Raw genomic sequence first — 23,262 nt, 5'->3', positions numbered from 1 at the left:
TAAACTGGTGAGCAGACTGACAATTCTCAGAGGGAAGGGGGTGTGGGAAGAGATTGGACAAAGATCTTACACCTATGGATAAGGACAGTGTGGGGTGAGGGACTGGAGTGGGGTGGGAACTGGGGGGAGGGGAGCTATGGGGGGAAAAAAGAGGAACATCTGTAATAATCTGAACAATAAAGATTTTAAAAAAAGAATACAATAAATGAAATAAAGATATTAGAGAGACTCAACAGTAGATTAGAAGAAGAGGACTGAATCAGTGACTTGAGAAACAAGATAGCAGAAAACCCAATCAGAAGATCATAAAAAAAAGGAATTAAAAAAAATGATGACAGTTGGTATACCTGGGACAACATAAGGTATACCAACATTTTCATCACACGGGTACCAAAAGGAGAAGAGAGGAAGCAAGGAATTAAAAAAGTATTTAAAGAAATCAGGACAGAGAGAGAAAAAATAGCAGCCAAATAGGTGGACGTGTCCTGCGCCTTCTAACAGAGTAGATAGAAGAAACAACTAAATCAAATAACATCCAACTAGAATTGAATTAAATACAGCTGGTGAGACAATCCTGGTTGGAAAGGACAGAGGGTGCCCGGAGAATGGTAGGATCGGAGAACTGGGCTGATTACAACCAGAAACACCCAACTACAAGGACGAGAGGGTCAGAAGGAACCTGCACTGCACCAAGTCCGAGTCCCTTAGAGACACGAGTAACACTTGACTGTGGAAGACACGAGTAACACAGCAGCGCGGCTATTTTGCCTTTATGTTTGTCCTTGCTTTTACTCACTAAACCCAGTTCATAGGACCTTTCAATTATAAACACTTACCAAGGCTGTGATGCAGGTGGAGGTACAGTTTTGTGGAGGCTGGGAAGAGGCTGTGGAGAGGAGCAGGACAGGGAGAGGTGACCATGAATCCACACTGAGACATTCTGGTCCCTCCAATCCTAAGCAGCCATTTTTCTCCTGAAGAGTCAGCCCCTCCCATCACCCGCAGGCAACTAGTGCAGCCACACCCAGCCTCGATTTTTGCAGAAGAAATGAAGAATCTGAATAGCCCCAGGGAGTTTGGTCCCGGAAACAATACAGCAACACCCCCACCTAAAGCCCATGTCAGAAATACATGCTTGTGTAAATATGACTGAAAGCAGGCAGACAAAGTGGGCAGATTGGTCCCGCCTGCCTGCAACCAAGGCTGAGGAAACAGACACAGAGAAGCGGTAAATCGCTAGGAACCTCAACATGGTGCTAACCTAACAGGAAACAGAAGTGGCAGACAAAACAGTAGAGAGGGGTCTTAAACCAGCCCCGATGATCACTAAAACTCCACTGAAGCAAACAACACTTCACTTTTTATCTTTTACTTAAAAGAAAAAAAAAATGTTTAACCTTTTATTTTTTTGGATTATTTTTCATTCTATTTTTATATTTTTCATTGTTTTATTTTCTCTTATTTTTCTTTTTTTCTACCCTTTTCTTCCTCACTTCTCCCCTTTTCATCCTGTTTTTCTTCTGTCCCTGATCTAGTTTTTCTTTTACCCCTTGTTAAAAATTGATCTTTATCTGCACTATTATTATTGTAATCTCTGTCGGCTTACTCATATATCTAATTTCCTCTACCCTGCTCCAAGTCCATACACCCTTCTCTTTTCTCTTTTATTACTAGCTTATTCTTTTATGCTTTGGTTTTTCTTCTCCTCTCTTCTTCTAATTGCTTAGTTTCACTCACTAAACTCAAGCAGATCTGCTCTCTCCTCTATTCTCCTTTTCCAAAACTAGATGTATAGACAATTTTAAAAAATTGCTTTCTTTCCATCTTTTTATTATTTTGTTTTTTACTTTTCTCCTTTTCCACTCATTCTCTTTCTACCTCCGCTATACTAAACAGTGGCCATTCTGCTACTCATTCAATTCTTTTACCTTACTTTATGGAAACAAGCTCTGGCTCTACAGATTCTGTCTCCCCGTCCCCCACCCCCCTTTTCTCTGGATGTTTATTGTTTGCATTTTATTTTATTTTTTTTATTGTGGAGTTTACTACCCACATATGTATATTTTTCCTCTTCTTTTTTCTTATTTTTCTTTCTCTCTTGTCTTTTTTCCTTTTCTCAATATCATTTTTGCTCTCTTTTCTCTCCCCTAATTCTTTTTTCTACGGTGGTCACTTTTATTGAGGTTATTGGTGTCATGAATACATTTGTGTTTTATTCCCTCTGTGTTATGTCTTGTCAAATTGTATTTTGTGCTGTTTGGTCAACGTGGTAGAGAGTGAGCCCCATAACCAGACACCCTGAGAGGACACTCCATCCACGAAAGGTTCAGTAACACTCAATAACAAACTACACCAGGAGAACCCAAATATCCCAAGTAGGGGGCATCCCTAGAAAACCCATCCCAGAAGACCTGAAAGATTGTACCACTAGGTCCCACAAAACATCTACTATATAAGACAAAATAAAAAAATATGGGTGACATACAAGTTTGATCACAGAAACAACCAGAAAGGAACAGCAAAAATGGGGAGAGAGAGAACCAGCCAGCATGCAAGAGAAAAGGAGGAATCACCAGAAAAGTAAATGAAATGGAGGCAGATAATCTGTCAGAGAAAGAATTCAGAGCAAGGGTCATAAGGACACTGAATAGGATGCAAGACAAATTCAACAACACGTGTAAGAATCAAGACAAAATGAAGAAAAACCAGGAGGAAATGAAGAATGACATAGCTGCAATAAAGAACACAATGGAAAGTATCAACAGTGGACTAGAAGAAACTGAGGACCACATCAAAGAACTAGAAGACAAGGTAGAAAAACACACACAAACACAGCAGCAACTGGAAAGAAAATTTAAAAAGCAAGAGGAGTGCCTAAGGGAGCTTTGGGACAACACAAAACGAAACAACATCCGCATAATAGAGGTACCAAAAGGGGAGGAAGAGAAGCAAGGAATAGAAAACCTTTTGAAGAAATAATGACAGAAAACTTCTCTGATATTGGCAACAACAACAACAACAAAAAAAACCACTATGCAAGTCCAAGAAGCACAAAGAGTCCCAAACAAGATGAACCACAAAAGACCGACACCAAGACACATCATAATTAAATTGGCAAACATCAACAACAAAGTAAGAATCTTAAAGACTTCCAGAGAAAGAAAGTTACCTACAAGGGATCTCTTACTAGAGAGATCAACTGATTTCTCAACAGAAACACACCAGGCCAGAAGGGAATGGAATGAAATACACAAACTGATGCAAAGCAAGGGACTGAATCCAAGAATACTATACCCAGGAAGGCTAACATTCAAAATTGAAGGTGGAATAGGAGCTTCAAACAAAAAAGGGCTGAGAGTTTATTACTACCAAGCCAGCAATGCAAGAAATGCTAAAGGGACTGCTGTAAAAAGAAAAAACACAAACATCCTATATAATAAGAGTAATATGCAAATTAACCATCACTCTGCTATACCCACCAGCCACGCCCACCAGCCAATCAGAGTGAATATGCAAATAAACCCAACCAAGATGGCTACGGCCACAGAGAGCAGGAGGGAGGCTTGGGTTTCCCCGGCAATAGAGGAAGCCAAGCTTTCCGCCTGCCCTTGCCGGCCTAGGCCTCCACTCAAGGCTACAAAGTTTCAATGATAGAAGATACATAAACCCAAACAGAAATGGCAGCAGCCTCGGAGCTGGAAAGAGCAGGAGGCTAGGATTGCCCGTGGAGATGGAGGAAGCCAAGCTTTCCACATACCCTGGCCGGCCCAGGCCTCCGCTTAAGGCTACAAAGTTTCAATTATAGAAGATACATGAATCACAACAGAAATGGCTGCCACCATGGAGCAAGCAGAAGGCTTGGCTCCGCTCCAGGCTACAAAGTTTCAATTGTAGAAGATAAATAAACCCCAGATACCAGAGCCTCTGCTTGGGTCACCAGGGGGCGTGGCCGGCCTGCAAACCATCACAGGCCCCTCACCCAGGCCGCTCCACGCCCCAAAGGAACCCCCACCCTGATCCAGGACACCCTTCAGGGCAAGCCAGCTGGCCCCCACCTGTGCAGCAGGCCTCTATCCTATATAATAAAAGAGTAATATGCAGATTGACCATCACTCCAACACACAAGATGGCTGCCCCCATGTGGACACAAGATGGCCAGCAAAGGAGGGCAGTTGTGGGCGATCAAGCCAGCAAGGGAGGGCAGTTGGGAGGGACCAGGCCTGCAAGGGAGGGCAGTTGGGGGCGATCAAGCCTGCAGGGGAGGGCAGTTAGGGGTGATAAAGTTGGCAGAGGAGGGAAGTTGGGGGCAACCAGGCCTGCAGGGGAGAGCAGTTGGGGGGGGGGGGAACCAGGCCTGCAGGGGAGGGCAGTTAGGGGAAAACAGGATGGCAGGGGAGTGGTTAGGGGGTGATCAGGCTGGCAGGCAGAAGCAGTTAGGGGCAATCCGGAAGGCAGGCAGGCAAGCAGTTGGGAGCCAGCAGTCCTGGATTGTGAGAGGGATGTCCGACTGCCCGTTTAGGCCCGATCCTATAAGTAGGATCGGGCCTAAACGGGCAGTCGGACATCCCTCGAGGGGTCCCAGATTGGAGAGGGTGCAGGCTGGGCTGAGGGACACCCCCTCCCCCATGCATGAACGTTGTGCACCAGGCCTCTAGTTAAGAATAAAAATGACAACAAACAAGTACTTATCAATAATAACATTGAACGTAAATGGATTAAATGCTGCAGTCAAAAGACATAGGGTGGCTGAATGGATAAGAAAACATGACCTATATATTTGCTGTCTGCAAGAGACCCACCTCAGAACAAAGGATTCACACAGACTGATAATGAAGGGATGCAAAAAAATTATCAGGCAAATAGAAATGAGAAAAAAGCTGGGTTTGCAATACTTATATCTGACAAAATAGACCTCAAAGTAAAGGCCATAACAAGAGATAAGGAAGGTAACTACATAATACTAAAGGGAGCAATTCAACAAGAAGATATAACTCTGATAAACATATATAAAAATTGCTTTCCAATACAGGAGCACCCAAATACATAAAACAACTTCGGAAAGATATCAAGGGAGAGATGGATAGCAATACAGTCAGAGTAGGAGACTTTAATACCCCACTGATACCAATGGACAAATCCTCTAAAAAAAAATCAGCATAGAAACAGCAATCCTAAATGACTCACTAGTTCAGAGGGATTAATTAACATCTTCAGAATATTTCACCCCAAAGCCACAGAATATACATTCTTCTCCAGTGCACATGGGGCATTTTCTAAGATAGACTACATATTAAGACACAGGCAAAGTCTCCTCACATACAAGAGGATAGAAGAAATCATAACAAGCATCTTCTCAGATCACAATGGCATAAAACTAGAAATCAACTACAACAAAAACAATGAAAAAAAATCAAACACTTGGAGGCTAAATAGCATGCTATTAAATAATGACTGGGTTACCAAAGAGATCAAAGAAGAAATAAAAAGCATCCTGGAAACAAATGACAATGAAAACACAACAATCCAAAATCTATGGGACACAATGAAAGCAGTCCTGAGAGGGAAGTTCATAGCTCTACAGGCCTACCTCAAAAAACAAGAAAAACTAGTAATAAATTATCTAACCTTGCAACTTAAAGAATTAGAAAAAGAGCAACAAGAAAAGCCCACAATATCCACAAAGGAGATATTAAAGATCAGAGCAGAAATAAACAACATAGAGACCAAAAAAACAATACAAAAGATCAACAAAACCAAGAGCTGGCTCTTTGAGAGGATAAACAAGATTGATGAACCTCTTGCCAGGTTCATCAAGAAACAAAGAGAAAGGACCCAAATAAACAAAATCAGAAATGAAAGAGGTGAAGTAAAAACTGACCCCACTGATATACAAAGGATTGTAAAAATAATACTACGAACAACTTCACTCTAACAAACTGGACAACCTCGACAAAATGGACACATTCCTAGAAAGATACAAGCTTCCAAAACTCAATCAGGAAGAGTTAAAAAACCTGAATAGGCTGATAACTACCAAAAAAACTGAAGCATCGATCAAAAATCTTCTAGAAAACAAAAGCCCTGGTCTGGACATCTTTACAGAGGAGTTCTACTATCCATTCAAAGAAGAACTAAAACCAATCCTTCTCAGACTATTACAAAAACTTCAAGAAGGCACACTTCCAAGCTCTTTCTATGAAGCAAGCATTACCCTAATCCCAAAACCAGATAAAGACACCACAAAGAAAGAGCATTACAGGCCAAATTCATGCACATTAAAAGGGGATTAGTTAGAGGAAATAATTTAATATTGCTATTTGCCCTTTCTCTATAATAGAAGTGTCAGAGATAAAAGAAAATTAGTAAAATGTATATGAAAACCTTCCTCCTGTCAGAGTCTGGGGTGCACCACGGGACCCAGAATCAAATCCCCGCCCACCCCACATGTGCCTCAAAATCACGTGAGACCCAGACCCAGCCGGCCCTGCACCCATTGAGCTAGATCCAGACCTGGCCAATCCCACCCTGTCAAGCCCTGCCGGGCAGGGGATGTAGCCTCAGGTCTCCTGGCCCGGCGCCAGGACGGGGGGCATGGCCTGAGGTTCCCCAGCCCAGACCAGGGCTGGGGGCATGCCTTGAGGTCCCCTGTCAAGCCCCACCAGGTGGGAAACATGGCCTGAGATCCCCTATCAAGCACCGCTGGGTGGGGGGCATGGCCTGAATTCCCCCAACCCAGCACTGGGGGTGCACCTTGAGGTCCCCTGTCAAGCCCGTCAGGCAGGGGGGCACAGCCTTAGGTCCCCTGGCACGGTGCTGGGGCGGGGTGGGCGGCCTGAGGTTCCCCGGCCTGGTGCCGGGGTGGGGGGCGTGGCCTGAAGTCCCCTATCAAGCCCCACCTGGTGGGGGACACAGCGTGAGGTCCCCCAGGCTGGCACTGGGGTGGGGGGGTGAGCAGGCTGAGGTCCCCTAGCCCAGCACCAGGACGGGAAGCGCACCTTGAGGTCCCCTATCAAGCCCCACCAGGCGGGGGGCATGGCTTCAGGTCCCCTGGCCTGGGCCCGGGGTGGGGTTCATGGCCTGAGATCCCCTGGCCTGGCGCTGGGGTAGGGGGATGCAGCCTGAGGTCCCCGTCTAGCCCCGCTGGGTGGGGGGCATGGCCTGAGGTCCCCAGGCCTGGTGTCAAGGCAGGAGGCACTGCCTGAGGTCCCCTGTCAAGCCCCACCAGGTGGGGGGTGCAGTTTGAGGTCCCCTGTCAAGTCCAGCCAGGCAGAGGGGTGCAGCCTCAGGTCCCCTGGCCCGGTGCTGGGGTGGGGGGCACGGCCTGAGTTCCCCCGACCCAGCACTGGGGGTGCACCTTGAGGTCCCCTGTCAAGCCCCGCTGGGTGGGGGGCACGGCCTGAGGTCCTCTATCAAGCCCAGCCAGGCAGAGGGGCGCAGCCTCAGGTCCCCTGGCCCCATGCTGGGGCGGGGGGCATGGCCTGAGGTCCCCTGTCAAGCCCCACTGGGCGGGGGGTGTGGTCTGAGGTCCCCCAGCCTGGTGCTGGGGTGGGGGGCACAGCCTGAGGTCCCCCAGCCTGGCGTTGGGGCGGGGGGAGCAGCCTGAGGTCCCCTAGCCCAGCACCAGGACGGGAAGTGCACCTTGAGGTCCCCCGACAAGCCCCGCCGGGCAGGGGGCATGGCCTGAGGTCCCCCAGCCTGACGCCAGGGCGGGGGATGCGACCTGAGGTCCCCTGTCAACCCCTGCTGGGTCAGGGAGGGCATAGTCTCAGGTACCTGCTGATTGCTCGTTAAAGGTCCTTATGGGAACTTGGCTTCAGCTGTGGGTGCAGCCATCTTTGTGGAGTGATGGTCAATTAGCATATTCCCTCTGTATTAGATAGGATATCCATGATGAACATAGATGCTAAAATCCTCAACAAAATTTTAGGAAACCGAATCCAGTATTACATTAGAAAGATCATACACCATGACCAAGTGGGATTTATGCCAGGGATGCAAGGATGTTACAATATCCGCAAATCAATAAATGTGATACATCACATAAACAAATTGAGAGACAAAAATCACATAATCATATCAATTGATGCAGAAAAGGCATTTGACGAAGTCCAACAACCTTTTCTGATAAAAATGCTCAGCAAAGTGGGGATAGAAGGGTCATATCTCAACATAATAAAAGCATTATAGAACAAACCTACAGCCAACATCATACTCAATGGGCAAAAACTAAAACCATTTCCCTTAAGAACAAGAACATGACAGGGATGCCCACTCTCACCACTCCTGTTCAACATAGTACTAGCCAAAGCCATCAGACAAGAAGAAGAAATAAAAGGCATCCAAATTGGAAAAGAAGAATTAAAATTGTCATTATTTGCAGATGACATGATACTGTACATAGAAAACCCTAAAGACTCTCTCAAAAAATTATTAGACTTAATAAATGAATTCGGCAAGGTAGCAGGATATAAAATTAATGCCAAGAAATCTATGGCATTTTTATACACCAATAGTGAACTTACAGAAAGAGAGATAAAAAAAACTATCCCATTTACCATTGTATAAAAACAATTAAGATACCTAGGAATAAACTTAACTAAGGAGGTAAAAGACCTATACTCATAAAACTATAGGACGTTGGAAAAAGAGATAGAGGAAGACATAAACAGATCAAAGAACATACCCTGTTCATGGATGGATAGAATCAACAGCATTAAAATGTCCATACTACCCAAAGCAATCTATAGATTCAATGCACTCCTCATTAAAATACTAACAGCATATTTCACAGATCTAGAAAGAACTCTCCAAAAGTTCATCTGGAATAAAGAAAGACTCTAAATAGTTGCAGCGATCCTGAGAAAGAAGAAAAGTAGGAGGGATCTCAATACTAGATATCAAGATGTATTACAAAGCCACTGTTCTCAAAACTGCCTGGCACTGGCACAAAAACGGACAGATAGACCAATGGAATAGAATAGAGAACCCAGAAATAGACCCAAACCAGTATGCTCAATTATTATTTGACAAAAGAGGCAAGAACATACATTGGAGTCAAGACAGTCTCTTCAATAAATGGTGCTGGGAAATTTAGTCGGACCCATGCAAAAAAATGAAACTAGACCACCAACTTACACCATACACAAAAATAAACTCAAAATGGATAAAGAACTTAAACGTAACACGGGAAACCATAAAAATATTTGAGGAATCCACAGGCAACAAAATTTCAGATATATGCCAAAGCAATATCTTCACGGATACAGCTCCTAGGGCAATAGAAACTAAAAAGAAAATAAACAAATGGGACTACATAAAAATAAAAAGCTTCTGCACAGCAAAAGAAACCATCAACAAAACAACAAGAAAACACACTGCATGGGAGAACGTATTTGCAAATGATATCTCCGATAAGGGTTTAATTTCCAACATTTACAGAGAACTCATACAACTTAACAAAAGTAAGACAAACAACCCAATAAAACAATGGGCAACAAACCTAAATAGATACTTTTTATTTATTTATTTTTTAAATATATTTTATTGATTTTTTACAGAGAGGAAGGAAGAGTGATAGATAGTCAGAAACATCGATGAGAGAGAAACATCGACCAGCTGCCTCCTGCACACCTCCCACTGGGGATGTGCCCGCAACCAAGTTACATGCCCTTGACCGGAATCGAACCTGGGACCTTTCAGTCCGCAGGCTGACGCTCTATCCACTGAGCCAAACCGGTTTTGGCCTAAATAGATACTTTTTAAAAGAAGACAGACGGAAGGCCAAGAGACATATGAAAACATGCTCAAAGTCACTAATCATCCGAGAGATGCAAATCAAAACAACAATGAGGTACCATCTCACACCTGTCAGAATGGCTATAATCAACAAATCAACAAATGACAAAGTGCTGGCGAGGATGCAGAGAAAAAGGAACCCTCGTGCACTGCTGGTGGGAATGCAGACTGGTGCAGCCACTATGGAGAACAGTATGGAGTTTCCTCAAAAAACTAAAAATGGAACTTCCATTTGACCCAGTGATCCCACTTCTAGGAATATATCCCAAGAAAGTAGAAACACCAATCAGAAAGGATATATGCATCCCTACGCTCATAGCAGCACAATTTACAATAGCTAAGATTTGAAATCAGCCTAGGAGCCCAATAGCAGACGAGTGGATTAAAAAACTGTGGTACATCTACACAATGGAATACAATGCTGCTGTAAAAAGGAAGGAACTCCTACCATTTGCAACAGCATCGATGGAGCTGGAGAATATTATGCTAAGTGAAATAAGTGAGTCAGAGAAAGATAAATATCACATGATCTCACTCATTTGTAGATAGATTATAATGAACAACACAAAACGATGAACAAAAACAGATCCAGAGAGAGAGAAGCATTGATCAGATGCTCAAATCTCAGAGGGAATGTAGGGGAGGGTGGGGGTAAGGGGGAAAGATCAACCAAAGGACTTGTATGCATGCATATAAGCATAAGCCATGGAAGCAGACAACAGGGGGTGAGGGTGAGGGCAGGATTAGGGGAGTTGGGGGACAAATGGGGGAAAAGAACACATTTGTAATACCTTAATCAATAAGGGGAAAAAAAAAGAGAGAGGACTCAAACAAAATCAGAAATGAAAGAGGCAAAATAACAACAAAGTCCACAGAAATACAAAGGATTGTAAAAAAAATAATATGAATAACTCTATTCCAACAAACCAGTCAACCTAGAAGATATGGACATGTTTCTAGAAAAATATGACCTTCCAAAACTCAATCAGGAAGAATAAAAAAATCTGAACAGGCTGATAACTATGGAGGAAATTGAAGCAGTAATCAAAAAAATTACAGCAAATAATAGCCCTGGATCAGACGCCTTCACAGGGGAACTTTACCACATATTCAAAGAACTAACACCTATCCTCCTCAGTCTATTCCAAAATATTCAAGAGGAAGGAACACTTCCAAGCTCTTTCTATGAAGCCAGCATTACCCTAATCTCAAAACCAGATAAAGACACTACAAAGAAAGAGAATTACAGGCCAAAACCTCTGAAGAACATAGCTGCTGAAATGCTCAACAAAATCCTAGCAAATCGGATCCAGAATTACATTAGAAAGATCATACACCATGACCAAGTGGGATTTATTCCAGGAATAGAAGGATGGTACAATATGTGCAAAACAATACATCACATAAACAAACTGAGAGATAAATATCACTTAATAATATCAATCGATGCATAAAAAGCATTTGACAGAATCCAACACCCTTTCTTGATAAAAACTCTCAGCAAAGTGGGAATAGAGGGATCATACCTCAACATTATAAAAACCTTATATAACAGACCTACAGCCAACATCATACTCACTGGGCAAAAACTAAAACCATTTCACCTGAGAACAGGAACAAGACAGGAATGCCCACTCTCACCACCCCTGTTCAACATAGTACTGGAAGTACTAGCCAGTGATCGGACAAGAAAAAATAAAAGGCATCCTAATTGGAAAAGAAGCAGCAAAAGTGTCATTATTGGCAGATGACATGATATTGTATATAGAAAACCCTAAAGACTCCATCAAAAAACTACTAGACTTAATAAATGAATTTGGCAATGTACCAGGATACAAAATTAACACCCAGAAATCTATGGCTTTTTTATACACCAACAATGAACTCACAGAAATATAAACTAAAAAAAACAATTCCATTTACCATTGCACCAAAAAATTAAGAAACCTAGAAATAAACTCAACTAAGAAGGTAAAAGAACTGTGCTTAGAAAACTACAGGTCATTGAAAAAAGAGATAGAGGAAGACATGAACAAAAGGAAGAATATACCGTGTTCATGAATTTGTAGAATCAACATCATTAAAATGTCCATACTGCCCAAACAATCTATAGATTTAATGTAATTCCCATTAAAATAGCAATGGCATACTTCACAGACCTAGAATAAACTCCAAAATTTCATATGGAATAAAAAAAAACATCCGAATAGCTGCAGCAATCTTGAGAAAGAAGAACAAAGTTGAAGGGATTACAATACCAGATATCAAACTATATTACAAAGCCACTGTTCTCAAAACAGCCTGGTACTGGCACAAGAACAGACATATAGACCAGTGGAACAGAACAGAGAACCCAGAAATCGACTCAAGCCATTATGCTTAATTAATATTTGACAAAGGAGGCAAGAGCATACAATGGAGTCGAGACAGTTTCTTGAATAAATGTGTTGAGAAAACTGGACAGATACATGCAAAAAAATTAAACTAGACCACCAACTTACACATACACAAAAATAAACTCAAAATGGATAAAGGACTTAAACATAAGACAGGATACCATATGCCGGGAGCCATAAAAGCAGAATTTGGTCTTACTTCCTGGTCAGCCCTACTTCCTGATTGAGCAAGGACAAAGAAAGCCCGCGCGCGCCAAGGGCCAGAAGAAACCCCCACATCAGAATAACCAATCAGCTAGGACAGATACCCAGTCCCCAACCAATCATCCCATGGCAACTCCTTATCCTACCCCTCCCCTCCTGAGTGCTTATATACCGCAACACTCGAATAAAAAAAAGAGGCTTGATCAGAACCTTGTCTTGCCTCCGTTCTTCGCGTTCCTTGTTTGTTTCATTCTCTTAGGTGGTTCCTGCGTGCCCTCGTTGCTGCCCCGCGGGCCGGGGCATCTGGCGCCCAACGTGGGGCGACCTGGGGACCCCCGATGAGAACGTCTACCGGAGAAGCCCTGGCCAGGCACCCCCCCAGAGTCACCGCGAGGACCCGCGAGTGAAGACTCAGCATTAGATTGCCACGGTCCCACCCGCCGTGAGACAGATCGGAAGAAGGTAGGTAGACGATTTTTCAAACAAGATTTCAAAACATTTCACCCCTTTTTGCTCAACTGCTATTATTGGCTCTCTTGGTCGATTCCTTCCTGCCCACTAATAAGCACTCACTTGCCGATTTGGGGAAGAGTGAAGGGTACCCATCTCCAGCTGTGAGAACTCTGATTCACTTGAATTAGTATCGTCGCCCGGCTTTCTTGTCGCGAATTCTCTCCAATTAGATCTACTCTTAAAACCTTGAGCTTGCTTTGAACAAAAGGTCGTTCACCTCACAGACTCAACAAAGGGAATTCCTACTCCCTGACAAGGGCAAAAGGGGTCTTCCCGTCTGTGCGGATCCGTGTAGGCGGATTATACCTACCGACTGTTTCACGCAAGCAAGGGAGTAAAGGATAGAGTCGAAAAGAGAGTAATTCCACCTGAATCCCTGGGTTGACGGGAAAATTCAGGCTGACCTGGAACGGGGATTATACGTCCCAGAGGCTTACGTGGGGGAAGGAGTCACTCGGAGAGCCATCCAGTCGACCAATAATGGGGAATTCTTTGAATGCCCATGAAATGTTCCTTGACGGTGTCAAGATGTCCCTCAGAGCGCGAGGAATAAGGGTTAAAAGAAAAGACCTTAGGCAGTTCTTTGAGCTTGTTCATGATACCTGCCCTTGGTTCCCCCTAGAAGGAACTATTAACCAAAAACGCTGGGTACGTGTAGGAGATGCCCTACAGGATTTTTATCGGGCCCTTGGCCCTGAGAAGATTCCCGTTAATGCCTTTTCTTATTGGAACCTAATTCATGACATTCTAAAAATCCATTCTCAGGACCCTGATGTTAGAGAGGTCATCAAAACAGGAGAGGAGATTCTTAAGGAAAACTCCCGTTCCCCCTCAACATGCCCTTCAGTCATTATAGATCTCCCAGGAGAACCCCCAGAGACCCCTAAAGACCAAAAACCTTTAAATATTAAAAAAGAACCAGAAAAGCCACAAGAAAAAATCCCCAATATCTACCCCTCGCTTACCTTTAAAAGAGATCATTCAGATCACCTAACCCCCGAAGAACAAGAAACCTTAGATGAGGAGGCGGCTCGCTATCATGATGACCCTTGGCACCTAACTGCCCCGGCGCTTCATAGACCTCCCCCCCATAATCCCAATTCCCTAGTTCATCCTTCTCCTCTTCCAGATTTTAACTCCCGTCCATCTGACCCCATCAGACAAGCTAAAATAACCCTTGCTCGAGAAGTTTCTTCTTTAAAGGAAATTTTACAGCAGAAACGAGAGCATGTCCAACTTATTAAAGAAATTCAAGCCCTCGAGGCTGAGCTTTCCACCCTAAGTCCTACCCAACAGAATACTCCTCCCTCAACAAAATCACCCCCCAACAGACGAAAAACTAAAACTAAAGCCCCGCCCCAGGCCCTATCCGCTAAAATACAATGCTAATGAACCTTGTTAAAAAAAGTTAACTTTTAAGGCCTACGAGAAAATAAATTTGTCTCTGTTATAGAATTTATCCAAAATGAATGCTTGAAAATAATTATAATTGACTCTAGAATCTCAAAGAAATTGTTGAAATATAGATAAATAATGTATTAATTATAAAGAGCTAAGTAGCCCAGGTAACTGGCTACGCCCTTTGTTAATGGAGGAAGGGGTAGATGCCCTTCCCCCAGAAGACAGGTAATCTAGTTTCCTGCCAGGAACCATCTTTGAAAAATGCGGTAATTTACATTAGAATAAACCAAACCGAGTTTTACAGAGCTACTGGCAAATAAAAAGTAAAGTTTAAATTTGCCTCATAAAAAACCTAGAGGACAGAATTGAATCTATTAATTGATTATGTCTTGTATTTTTCTTAAAAATGTAAAGTGTTATTAATCTAGGAAATGCTAAATATATTTGACTTGCCAGCTTTAAAAGTTCAAAGTGCAAATTAAATTGGGAGAAATTATATAGTTGTGGTAATTAAATGTCTAAAGTATAAGAACTTATTTTTGAGAAAATAAAATGTTGTGTTTTCTCTAATAATTAGGAATTCAAAATAAGTTGCTTATTATTGGTCTAATTAAAAAAGAGCATTAATTCAAATTTTTCTATGCAAAAACTAGTTTAAAATCTAATTGATATCTTAAGATAATTATAAAAAGTATTATAATCTTTAAATCATATATGGATATATATATATATTTGATCATTTTTTCCATGTTAAAATTTCAGGGCTTTAACAGAGATGATTCTTGGAAAGCTCCAAGGGCCCGGAGTAATACAAGAAATTTATTCTCTTCTTAAAGGAAATCTTTTTAAATTTAACAGATCTAATATACTTGAAATTGCATGGAAAGCCTTATCAAATAAAAATTAATAAATTTATTTTAAATGTTATGAAGGTTTTGTCCTCTAAGAAGGGTGAAATGAAGTAACTAAATATTTCTTATAATCCAACAGCAGAATTTAAAATGACAAAAAGCCCATAGCTGCCTGCATTCTTAATTAAACTAAGAGGCGGGGCAACATTTGCTGCTTGTGAATCAGACAAAAAAATTTACTAAATTTGCTTTGCTTTTTAAATGAAGATACCTACTTTAATTACTTAAATAAATTAGCTTTTTAAATTATAATCAAGGTTTTCAGCTAAATGAAAAGCCAATATTTTTATAAACAATTCTAATAAAGACCAGAAACAGCTAGTGAGATTTTTGTTTGTCTGCAATATAAATTTGACTGTCTTTTAAAAGAACGGATTAGACAGCCACCATGATGGCCACATGTCTTGCCACTCCCCCTGGGGCCGCCATCTTGGAAGCCGTAGGGGCCAACCCTTTCCTTTGGAATAAGCCATGTCTTTGTAAGCAATTTGATTAAGTATTCTAAGAAAGTTACTGAAGGCTTCCCATGATCCCTCTGTATATGCAAATTAGCTAATGGGGATACTCTTAAAAAATAAAATTCCAGCTTAATAAAAAAGGAGAAATTTGAGAGGCACAGAAAATGTAACTAGACCTTGTCTATACAAAAAGAAATTGACCAGTTTGAAATTGAATTGCCATGGCTTAGAGCAAAGAATATCCTTACATGATATTATTCTACAATGTCATTATAATTTTCGATGCTTTATAACAGCATGTTGTACAATTGTTCCAAACAAACTTACAAACTAATTCTTTGAATGATTGGCAGTAATATAAAAAGGACATAAAAGGATTTAATCCCTTCCACTGTGTGGAAGGCCTCTTGGGAAGGTACTTGAGCATTCTGTATTGGCCCTTCTTGCCCATTTTGCCAAGAGAAACCCTCTTCTCACAATCCAATTGCCCACAGCTGTTGCCTGAGCTTTAGGTTGAAGCCTCGTAGTGGCTGGCACCATGGATCTGTCTCTCGCACAATGGCGTGAGCTGGGCCTTCCCTGGAGAAAAAACCTGGGTTCCCCAAGATATGTGATCTATGCCAGGGCCCCGCCAGTAGGCAAGAGGATCCCAAGGCAGGTGCTGGGCATGGAGGCCATAGGGGCATAGGCTACCAAGGAGACAGAACTGAACCTTACATCACCCTGCTTGGCCCCAGAGGATGGCTGGTTAGTCAATGACGGGTAAGACTCCTCAAGGGAGGGGCAACCTAAGACAGGCACAGTCGCAGGGGGCCATCAGGAGAGAACTTGGGGGTCAACAGAGGTGTGGCACAGATCCTCACCCCCCCAACATTACAGGGGTTTGAACACTCGCCCCTTCTGAGGGAGGTCTCCTGCCCCATGGCTGCTTCGTGCTTCCCATGCCCAGCTCAGATTGGGACCCAGGCAACAAGAGACTTGGCCCAGCTAAGACTAAGACCCAGGCAACAGAGAAGTGGTTGATGGCAGCTGCCCTATACCTAAATCTAGCCTAAATCCAGGAGTGCTCAAGGCTTTCTCAAGGATGCATATAATCCTTTCCATTAACTAAAATTGTTGTTAAAGTATTAAATTTGACAGTAAAATAGTCAAGTTTTCAGATTAATTTAAATTGGCTAAATGAAATAAGGGAATATTCAAGAAAATCTAATTGTACAAAAGGCTGTTCCTAAAGTATTAACCAAAATTTCTATTGGTAGTTCATTTCATGGTAAAATTGCTTAACATGCAATGAACCTAAAGCAGTCATATTTTTGTGCAAAAAAATTAAAATTTAAAGTTATCAAGACTGCATTATATATTTTCCAAAAGCCTCCTAATAATTAAATCAAAAAAAGGGGGGATAGTGGAGTAATATTATGTAAGGAAAAATACCTTGTAAGTAAATTACATCTAGAAAAATTTTTACTTTGAAAATTAATTTACATTTGTTATGCTAACAGCAAGACACCCATGAAAAACACACATGGTGTCAAAATAAGCCAAAGGAAAATTAGTTGGGCAAAAATAAAAAGGATCCCAAGTCAAATTTATAGAAAAGACACCTTTATTAACTTTTGGTCGAGAATATGTTTGTATATTTTCAGAAAAAAACTCCAGGACCATGTGGATTCCTGCAACAGAGAGGAATTAGCAGGAAATAATTCAGCCATGAAGACAAGAGGAGACGGCATACGCTGAGGGGCTCTTCTACAGGCCCTACCTGCAACCTAAGATAGGCACTGGATCAGAGCAATTCAGTTAGGCCGATGACGGGTAATGCAGGCGTTAAACCAGGTGTCCCGAGTCTCCTGACCTAAGACAGGCGCAGCCACCGCAGGGAAGGCTCTCTGACCTTAATTCCAGGCTCTACCTCTCCTCCCCAAAAGATACCGAGAGCCGTTACCTGTGGGCTTGGGAAACCCACGGGAGGAGCCGGGTCACTACTCCCTCACTCAGTTAAAGTCCACTCCCGCTTAAAAACAGAAAGGGAGGAGATGCCGGGAGCCATAAAAGCAGAATTAGGTCTTACTTCCTCGTCAGCCCTACTTCCTGATTGAGCAAGGACAAAGAAAGCCTGCGCGCGCCAAGGGCCAGAAGAAACCCCCACATCAGAATAACGAATCAGCTAGGACAGATACCCAGTCCCCAACCAATCATCCCATGGCAACTCCTTATCCTACCCCTCCCCTCCTGAGTGCTTATATACCGCAACACTCGAATAAAAAAACGAGGCTTGATCAGAACCTTGTCTTGCCTCCGTTCTTCGCGTTACTTGTTTGTTTCATTCTCTTAGGTGGTTCCTGCGTGCCCTCGTTGCTGCCCCGCAGGCCGGGGAAACCATAAAAATTTTAGAAGACTCCACAGGCAGCAAAGTATCAGACATATGTTGTAGCAATATCTTTACTGATACTGCTCCTAGAGCAATGGAAACTAAGGAGAAAATAAACACAAATGGGACTACATCAAAATAACAAGCTTCTGCACAGCAAAAGAAACCATCAACATAACAACAAGAAAGCCCACTGCATGGGAGAACATATTTGTCAATTTTATATCTGATAAGGGTCTAATCTCCAAAATTTATAGAGAACTCATACATCTTAACAAAAGGAAGATAAACAATCCAATAAAAAAATGGGCAAAGGACTTAGTCACTTTTCGAAAGTGTACATACAGAAGGCCAAGAGACATATGAAAACATGCTCAAAGTCACTAACCATCCGAGAGATGTAAATCAAAACGACAATGAGTACCATCTCACTCCTGTCAGAATGGCTATCATCAACAAATTGACAAAGGACAGGTGCTGATGAGGATGTGCAGATAAAGGAACCCTTGCTGACTGGTGCAGACACTGTGGAAAACAGTATGGAGTTTTCTCAAAAAATTAAAAATGGAACTCCCTTTTGACCCTGTAATCCCACTTCCAGGAATATATCCCAAGAAATCAGCTACACCAATCAGAAAGGACATATGCACCCCTATGCTCATAGCACCACAGTTTACAATAGCTAAGATTTGGAAACAGCCTAAGTGCCCATCAGGAGATGAGTGGATTAAAAACCTGTGGTACATCTGTATAATGGAAAACTATGCTGCTGTAAAAGAGAAAGAACTCTAACCATCTGCAATAGCATGGATGGACCTGGAGAGCATTATGCTAAGCAAAATAAGCCAGTCAGAGAAAGGTAAGTATCACATGATCTCACTCATTTCGGAATATAGTGAACAACATAAACTGATGAACAAAAAATGATCCAGAGACAGAGAAGCATCGAACAAACTGTCAAACCTCAGAGGGAAAGCAGGGGAAAGGGGGGGTCGGGGGGATGGAGAGATCAACCAAAGGACTTGCATGCATGCATATAAGCATAACCATTGGACACAGACACTAGGGGGTGAGGGCATGTGCTACGGGCTGGGGGTGGCCGGGGAGAGGTCAATGGGGGAAAAAGAGACGTAGGTAATACTATATGTAATACTTTAAAGAATAAAAAATTTTAAATAAATAAAAGGATTAAAAAAGAGATAATGACTGAAAACTTCCCTAATAATGACTGAAAACTTCCCTAACCTAATAAAGGGAAAAATTCATACAAGTTCAGGAAGCCCAGAGAGTCCCAATCAAGATGAACACAGAGAACCATACTAAGACACATCATAATTAAAATGTCAAAGGTAAAATACAAAAATAGAATCTTAAATGCAGGAAGAGAAAGACAGTTAGTTACTTACAAGGGAAATCCCATAAGGTATAAGCTGATTTCTCAACAAAAAGGGATCTCAGGCCAGTAGGGACTGGCATGAAATATTCAAAGTGAGAAAAGGAAGGACCTACAACAAAGACTACTCCACCCAGCAAGGCTAACATTTAAAATTGAAGATGAAATAGGGTTTCCCGGAAAAAATAAGCTAAAGGAGTTCATTACCATCAAACCAGTATAGCAAGAAATGTTAATGGGCCTGCTTTAAACAAAAAAATAAAAGAAATATATATAGAGAGGAACATAGGCATAATGAATAAAATATCAATAAATAATACCTATCAATAATAACCTTAAATGTAAATGGGTTAAATGTTTCAATCAAAAGACATAGGATCATTGAGTGGATAAAAAACATGACTCATATATATGCTGCCTACAAGACCAACTTCAGAACAAAAGATACACACAGACTAAAAATGAAGGGATGGAAAAAAATATTCCATGCAAATTAAACAAAAAAAGTGAGGGTAGCAATACTTATATCAGATAAAATTGAATTCAAATGCCATAACAAGAGATAAAGAATGTCATTATATAGTATTAAAGGGACCAATCCAACAAGAGAATATAACCCTTGTAAACATGTATGTACCCAACACAGGAACACCTAAATATATAAAGAAAATCTTAGTGGACATTAAAGAAGAAATCGACAGCAATACAGTCATAGGGGATTTTAACACTGCACTGACATCAATGGATAGATCTTCTACCAGGCATCCTCAAACTACAGCCCGCGGGCCACATGCGGCCCGCTGAGGACATTTATCTGGCCCGACGGGTACCACTGCCTGTCCTGCTTAGCAGCCGACTAGTCCCGGGCCCGCAGTGCGCATAGGAATTTGTTCATAGTTTTTTTTTTAAACTATAGTCCGGCCCTCCAACGGTCTGAGGGACAGTGAACTGGCCCCCTGTTTAAAAAGTTTGAGGACCCCTGTATCTAGACAAAAAACTCAACAAGGAAACAGCAATCTTAAATGACACACTAGATCAGATGGATTTAATCGATATTTACAGAATATTCCATCCCAAAGCAGAATATACGTTCTTCTCAAGTACACATTCTCAAAGATAGACCAGATGTTAGGACACAAAATAAGTCTTAACAAATTCAAGACAACTGAAATCTTATCAAGTATCTTCTCTAACCATATTGGTATTAAACTATAAATCAATTACAATGAAAAACTGAAAAACATTCAACACATGGACACTAAATAACATGTTACTAAATAATTAATGGATTAACAATGAGATCAAGGATGAAATAAAAACTTACCTGGAAACAAATGAGAATGAACACACAACAACCCAAAATCTATGAGACACAGCAAAAGCAATCTCGAAAGATAAATTGATAGCATTACAGGCCTACCTCAAGAAGTAAGAAAAATCTCAAATAACAAATCTATCCCTTTACCCAAAAGAGCTAGAAACGGAACAGTAAAACCCAGTATAAGTAGAAGGAAGGAAATAAAGATTAGAGGGGAAAGAAATGACATAGAGACTAAAAAACTAAAAAACAAAAGATCAATGAAATAAAGAACTGGTTCTTTGAAAAGATAAACAAGATTGACAAACCATTAACCAGAATGATCAAGAAAAAAAAAATGACCCAAATAAATAAAATCAGAAGTAAAAGAGAAATAACAACTGACACCACAAAAATACAAAGGATTATAAGAAAATAGACCTCTATGCCAACAAAGTGGACACCCTGCACAAATGCATAAATTCCTAGAAACATACAATCTTCCAAAACTACTTCAGGAAGAATTAGAAAACCTGAATAGACAAATAACAACTAATGAAAATGAAGAATAAAAAAACAAAACAAAACAAAACAAAAAACTCCCACAAACAAAAATCCTGGAATGGATGGCTTCTCAGGTGAATTTTACCAAATACTCAAAGAAGAATTAATACCCCTCCTTTTCAAACTATTTCAAAAAATCAAGAGGAGGGAAGACTTCCAAGCTTTCCTTATGCGGCCAGCATTACTCTAATTACAAAACCAGATAAAGTCACTACAAAGAAAGAAAATTACAGGCCAATATGTCTAATGAACAGAGATGCTAAAATTCTCAACAAAATATTAGCAAACCAGATCCAGCAATACATTAAAAAAATCATATATCATGATAAAATGAGATTTATCCAGGCATGCAAGGTTGCTGGATTATCCACAAATCAATAAATGTGATAGGTCACATAAACAAAATGAATAAAACTCTCATGATCATATCAATAGATGCAGATAAAGCATTTGATAAAAACCTAGCACCCATTTATGATACAAACTTTCAGCAAAGTGGGAATTGTAGGATCATAACTCAACATAATAAAGGCCATATCTGACAAACCCACAGCCAACATCAGACTCAATGGGCAAAAAAGAACAGTGTTTCTCTAAAGATCAGGAATGTAAGAGGGATGTCTGCTTTTACCACTCTTATTCAACACTAGAAGCCCATTACATGAATTCCTGCATAGGTGGGTTCCAGCTGGCCCACCCTGATGGGGACCCATTGGGCAGAGACGGTCAGGTGGAGGGGCTGTGGGTGGTTGGCCAGCTGGCCCTGCCCCAATTAGGATGTTGGGGGCCAATCGGGGGCAGGGCCGGCTGGGGGTAGGGGTCGCAGGTGGTTGGCCAGCCAGCCCCGCCTCCCATCGGGTTGGAGGTGGGCCATGGCTGATTGGGGCCCAGATCAGGCTGGTTGGCTGCCACCATGCGCATCATAGCCACCAGTCGTTCTGGTCCTTCCGCCGTTCAGGTCGCTGGGCTTTTATAGACTAGGGGCCCAGTGCACAAATTCGTGCACCTTGAAAAGAACTGTGGGTTGCGAGGCTACGGTGGGCACAGGGGCGAGTCTTGGCCCATCCTCTGTGCCCTCGCCCGGCCCCTCGTGCTGCAGCCCCTGGTCCCGTCTGCTGGCAGCCCCGCTCCCGCTGCCACTGCTCCCACATGCTGATGGCACCAGCCCCGCTCACACCTGATGACAGCGCCAAGCACCAGCAGTGGGTGTGAGAGGCGGCTGCCAGCCCCTATCACCCAAGGAGCAGGGGGAGGTGGAGAAGCCCTGAGGGGTGACTGGGGCCAGCAGCCGCTGCTTGCACCCACTGACAGCACTGAGTGACTGGGGCCGGCGCCGTTCGCTGGCAGCGGGTGTGAGCGGTGGCTCCAGTGCCGGCAGTTATGCGAGCAGAGCTGGTGCCGGCAGCAGGTGCAATAGTGTGGCGGGACCGCAGCATGCAGGAGCAAAGAATTTTCAGTAACCACCAGAGCCTTGCTCCAATGACAGCGACCGGCGTCCCGCCTTGGTCTGGTGCTCCTGCTCACCTGCTCCACACTGCCGTGGCCGATCCCCGCTATGTTCTGTGCTCGGCCGCCTGCTCCTGACGCTACCATGTTCCGCGCACACCCCCTGGTGGTCAGCACACATCATAGTGACCGGTTGTTCAGTTGTTTAGCCATTTATGTCTATTTGCATGTTAGGGTTTTATACATATACACTAGAGGCCCAGTGCACGAAATTCGTGCATGGGGGGGGGTGTCCCTCAGCCCAGCCTGCACCCTCTCCAATCTGGGACTCCTCGAGGGCAGTCGGACATCCCTCTCACAATCCAGGACTGCTGGCTCCCAACTGCTCGCCAGCCTGCCTTCCTGATTGCCCCTAACTGCTTCTGCCTGCCAGCCTGATCACACCCTAACCACTCCCCTGCCAGCCTGATTGATGCCTAACTGACCCCCTGCCAGCCTGTTTGCCCATAACTG

At 42.6% G+C, this 23,262-nt stretch overlaps 1 protein-coding gene across 4 annotated transcripts in view; it reads right to left on the bottom strand.

Moving 5' to 3' along the window:
- Window positions 1-23,262, bottom strand: part of PTPN18 (protein tyrosine phosphatase non-receptor type 18) — a 52,070-nt gene that overhangs the window by 23,208 nt on the left and 5,600 nt on the right. For 2 of the 4 annotated variants that reach the window (XM_080661424.1, XM_080661425.1), the window contains exon 2: window positions 837-886. The exons of 1 other annotated variant lie outside the window; for it this stretch is intronic. In XM_080661424.1, the coding sequence (XP_080517550.1) occupies window positions 837-886 (50 nt within the window). Of the gene's footprint in view, window positions 1-836; window positions 3,664-23,262 lie in introns of those variants that run through there. One more of the 4 variants, XM_080661423.1, reaches the window with a different exon arrangement.

This window comes from Plecotus auritus (genome assembly GCF_963455305.1).
Source record: "Plecotus auritus genome assembly, chromosome: 3".
NCBI classification, from domain to species: domain Eukaryota; kingdom Metazoa; phylum Chordata; class Mammalia; order Chiroptera; family Vespertilionidae; genus Plecotus; species Plecotus auritus.
This window is presented reverse-complemented; position numbering and strand designations above follow the sequence as displayed.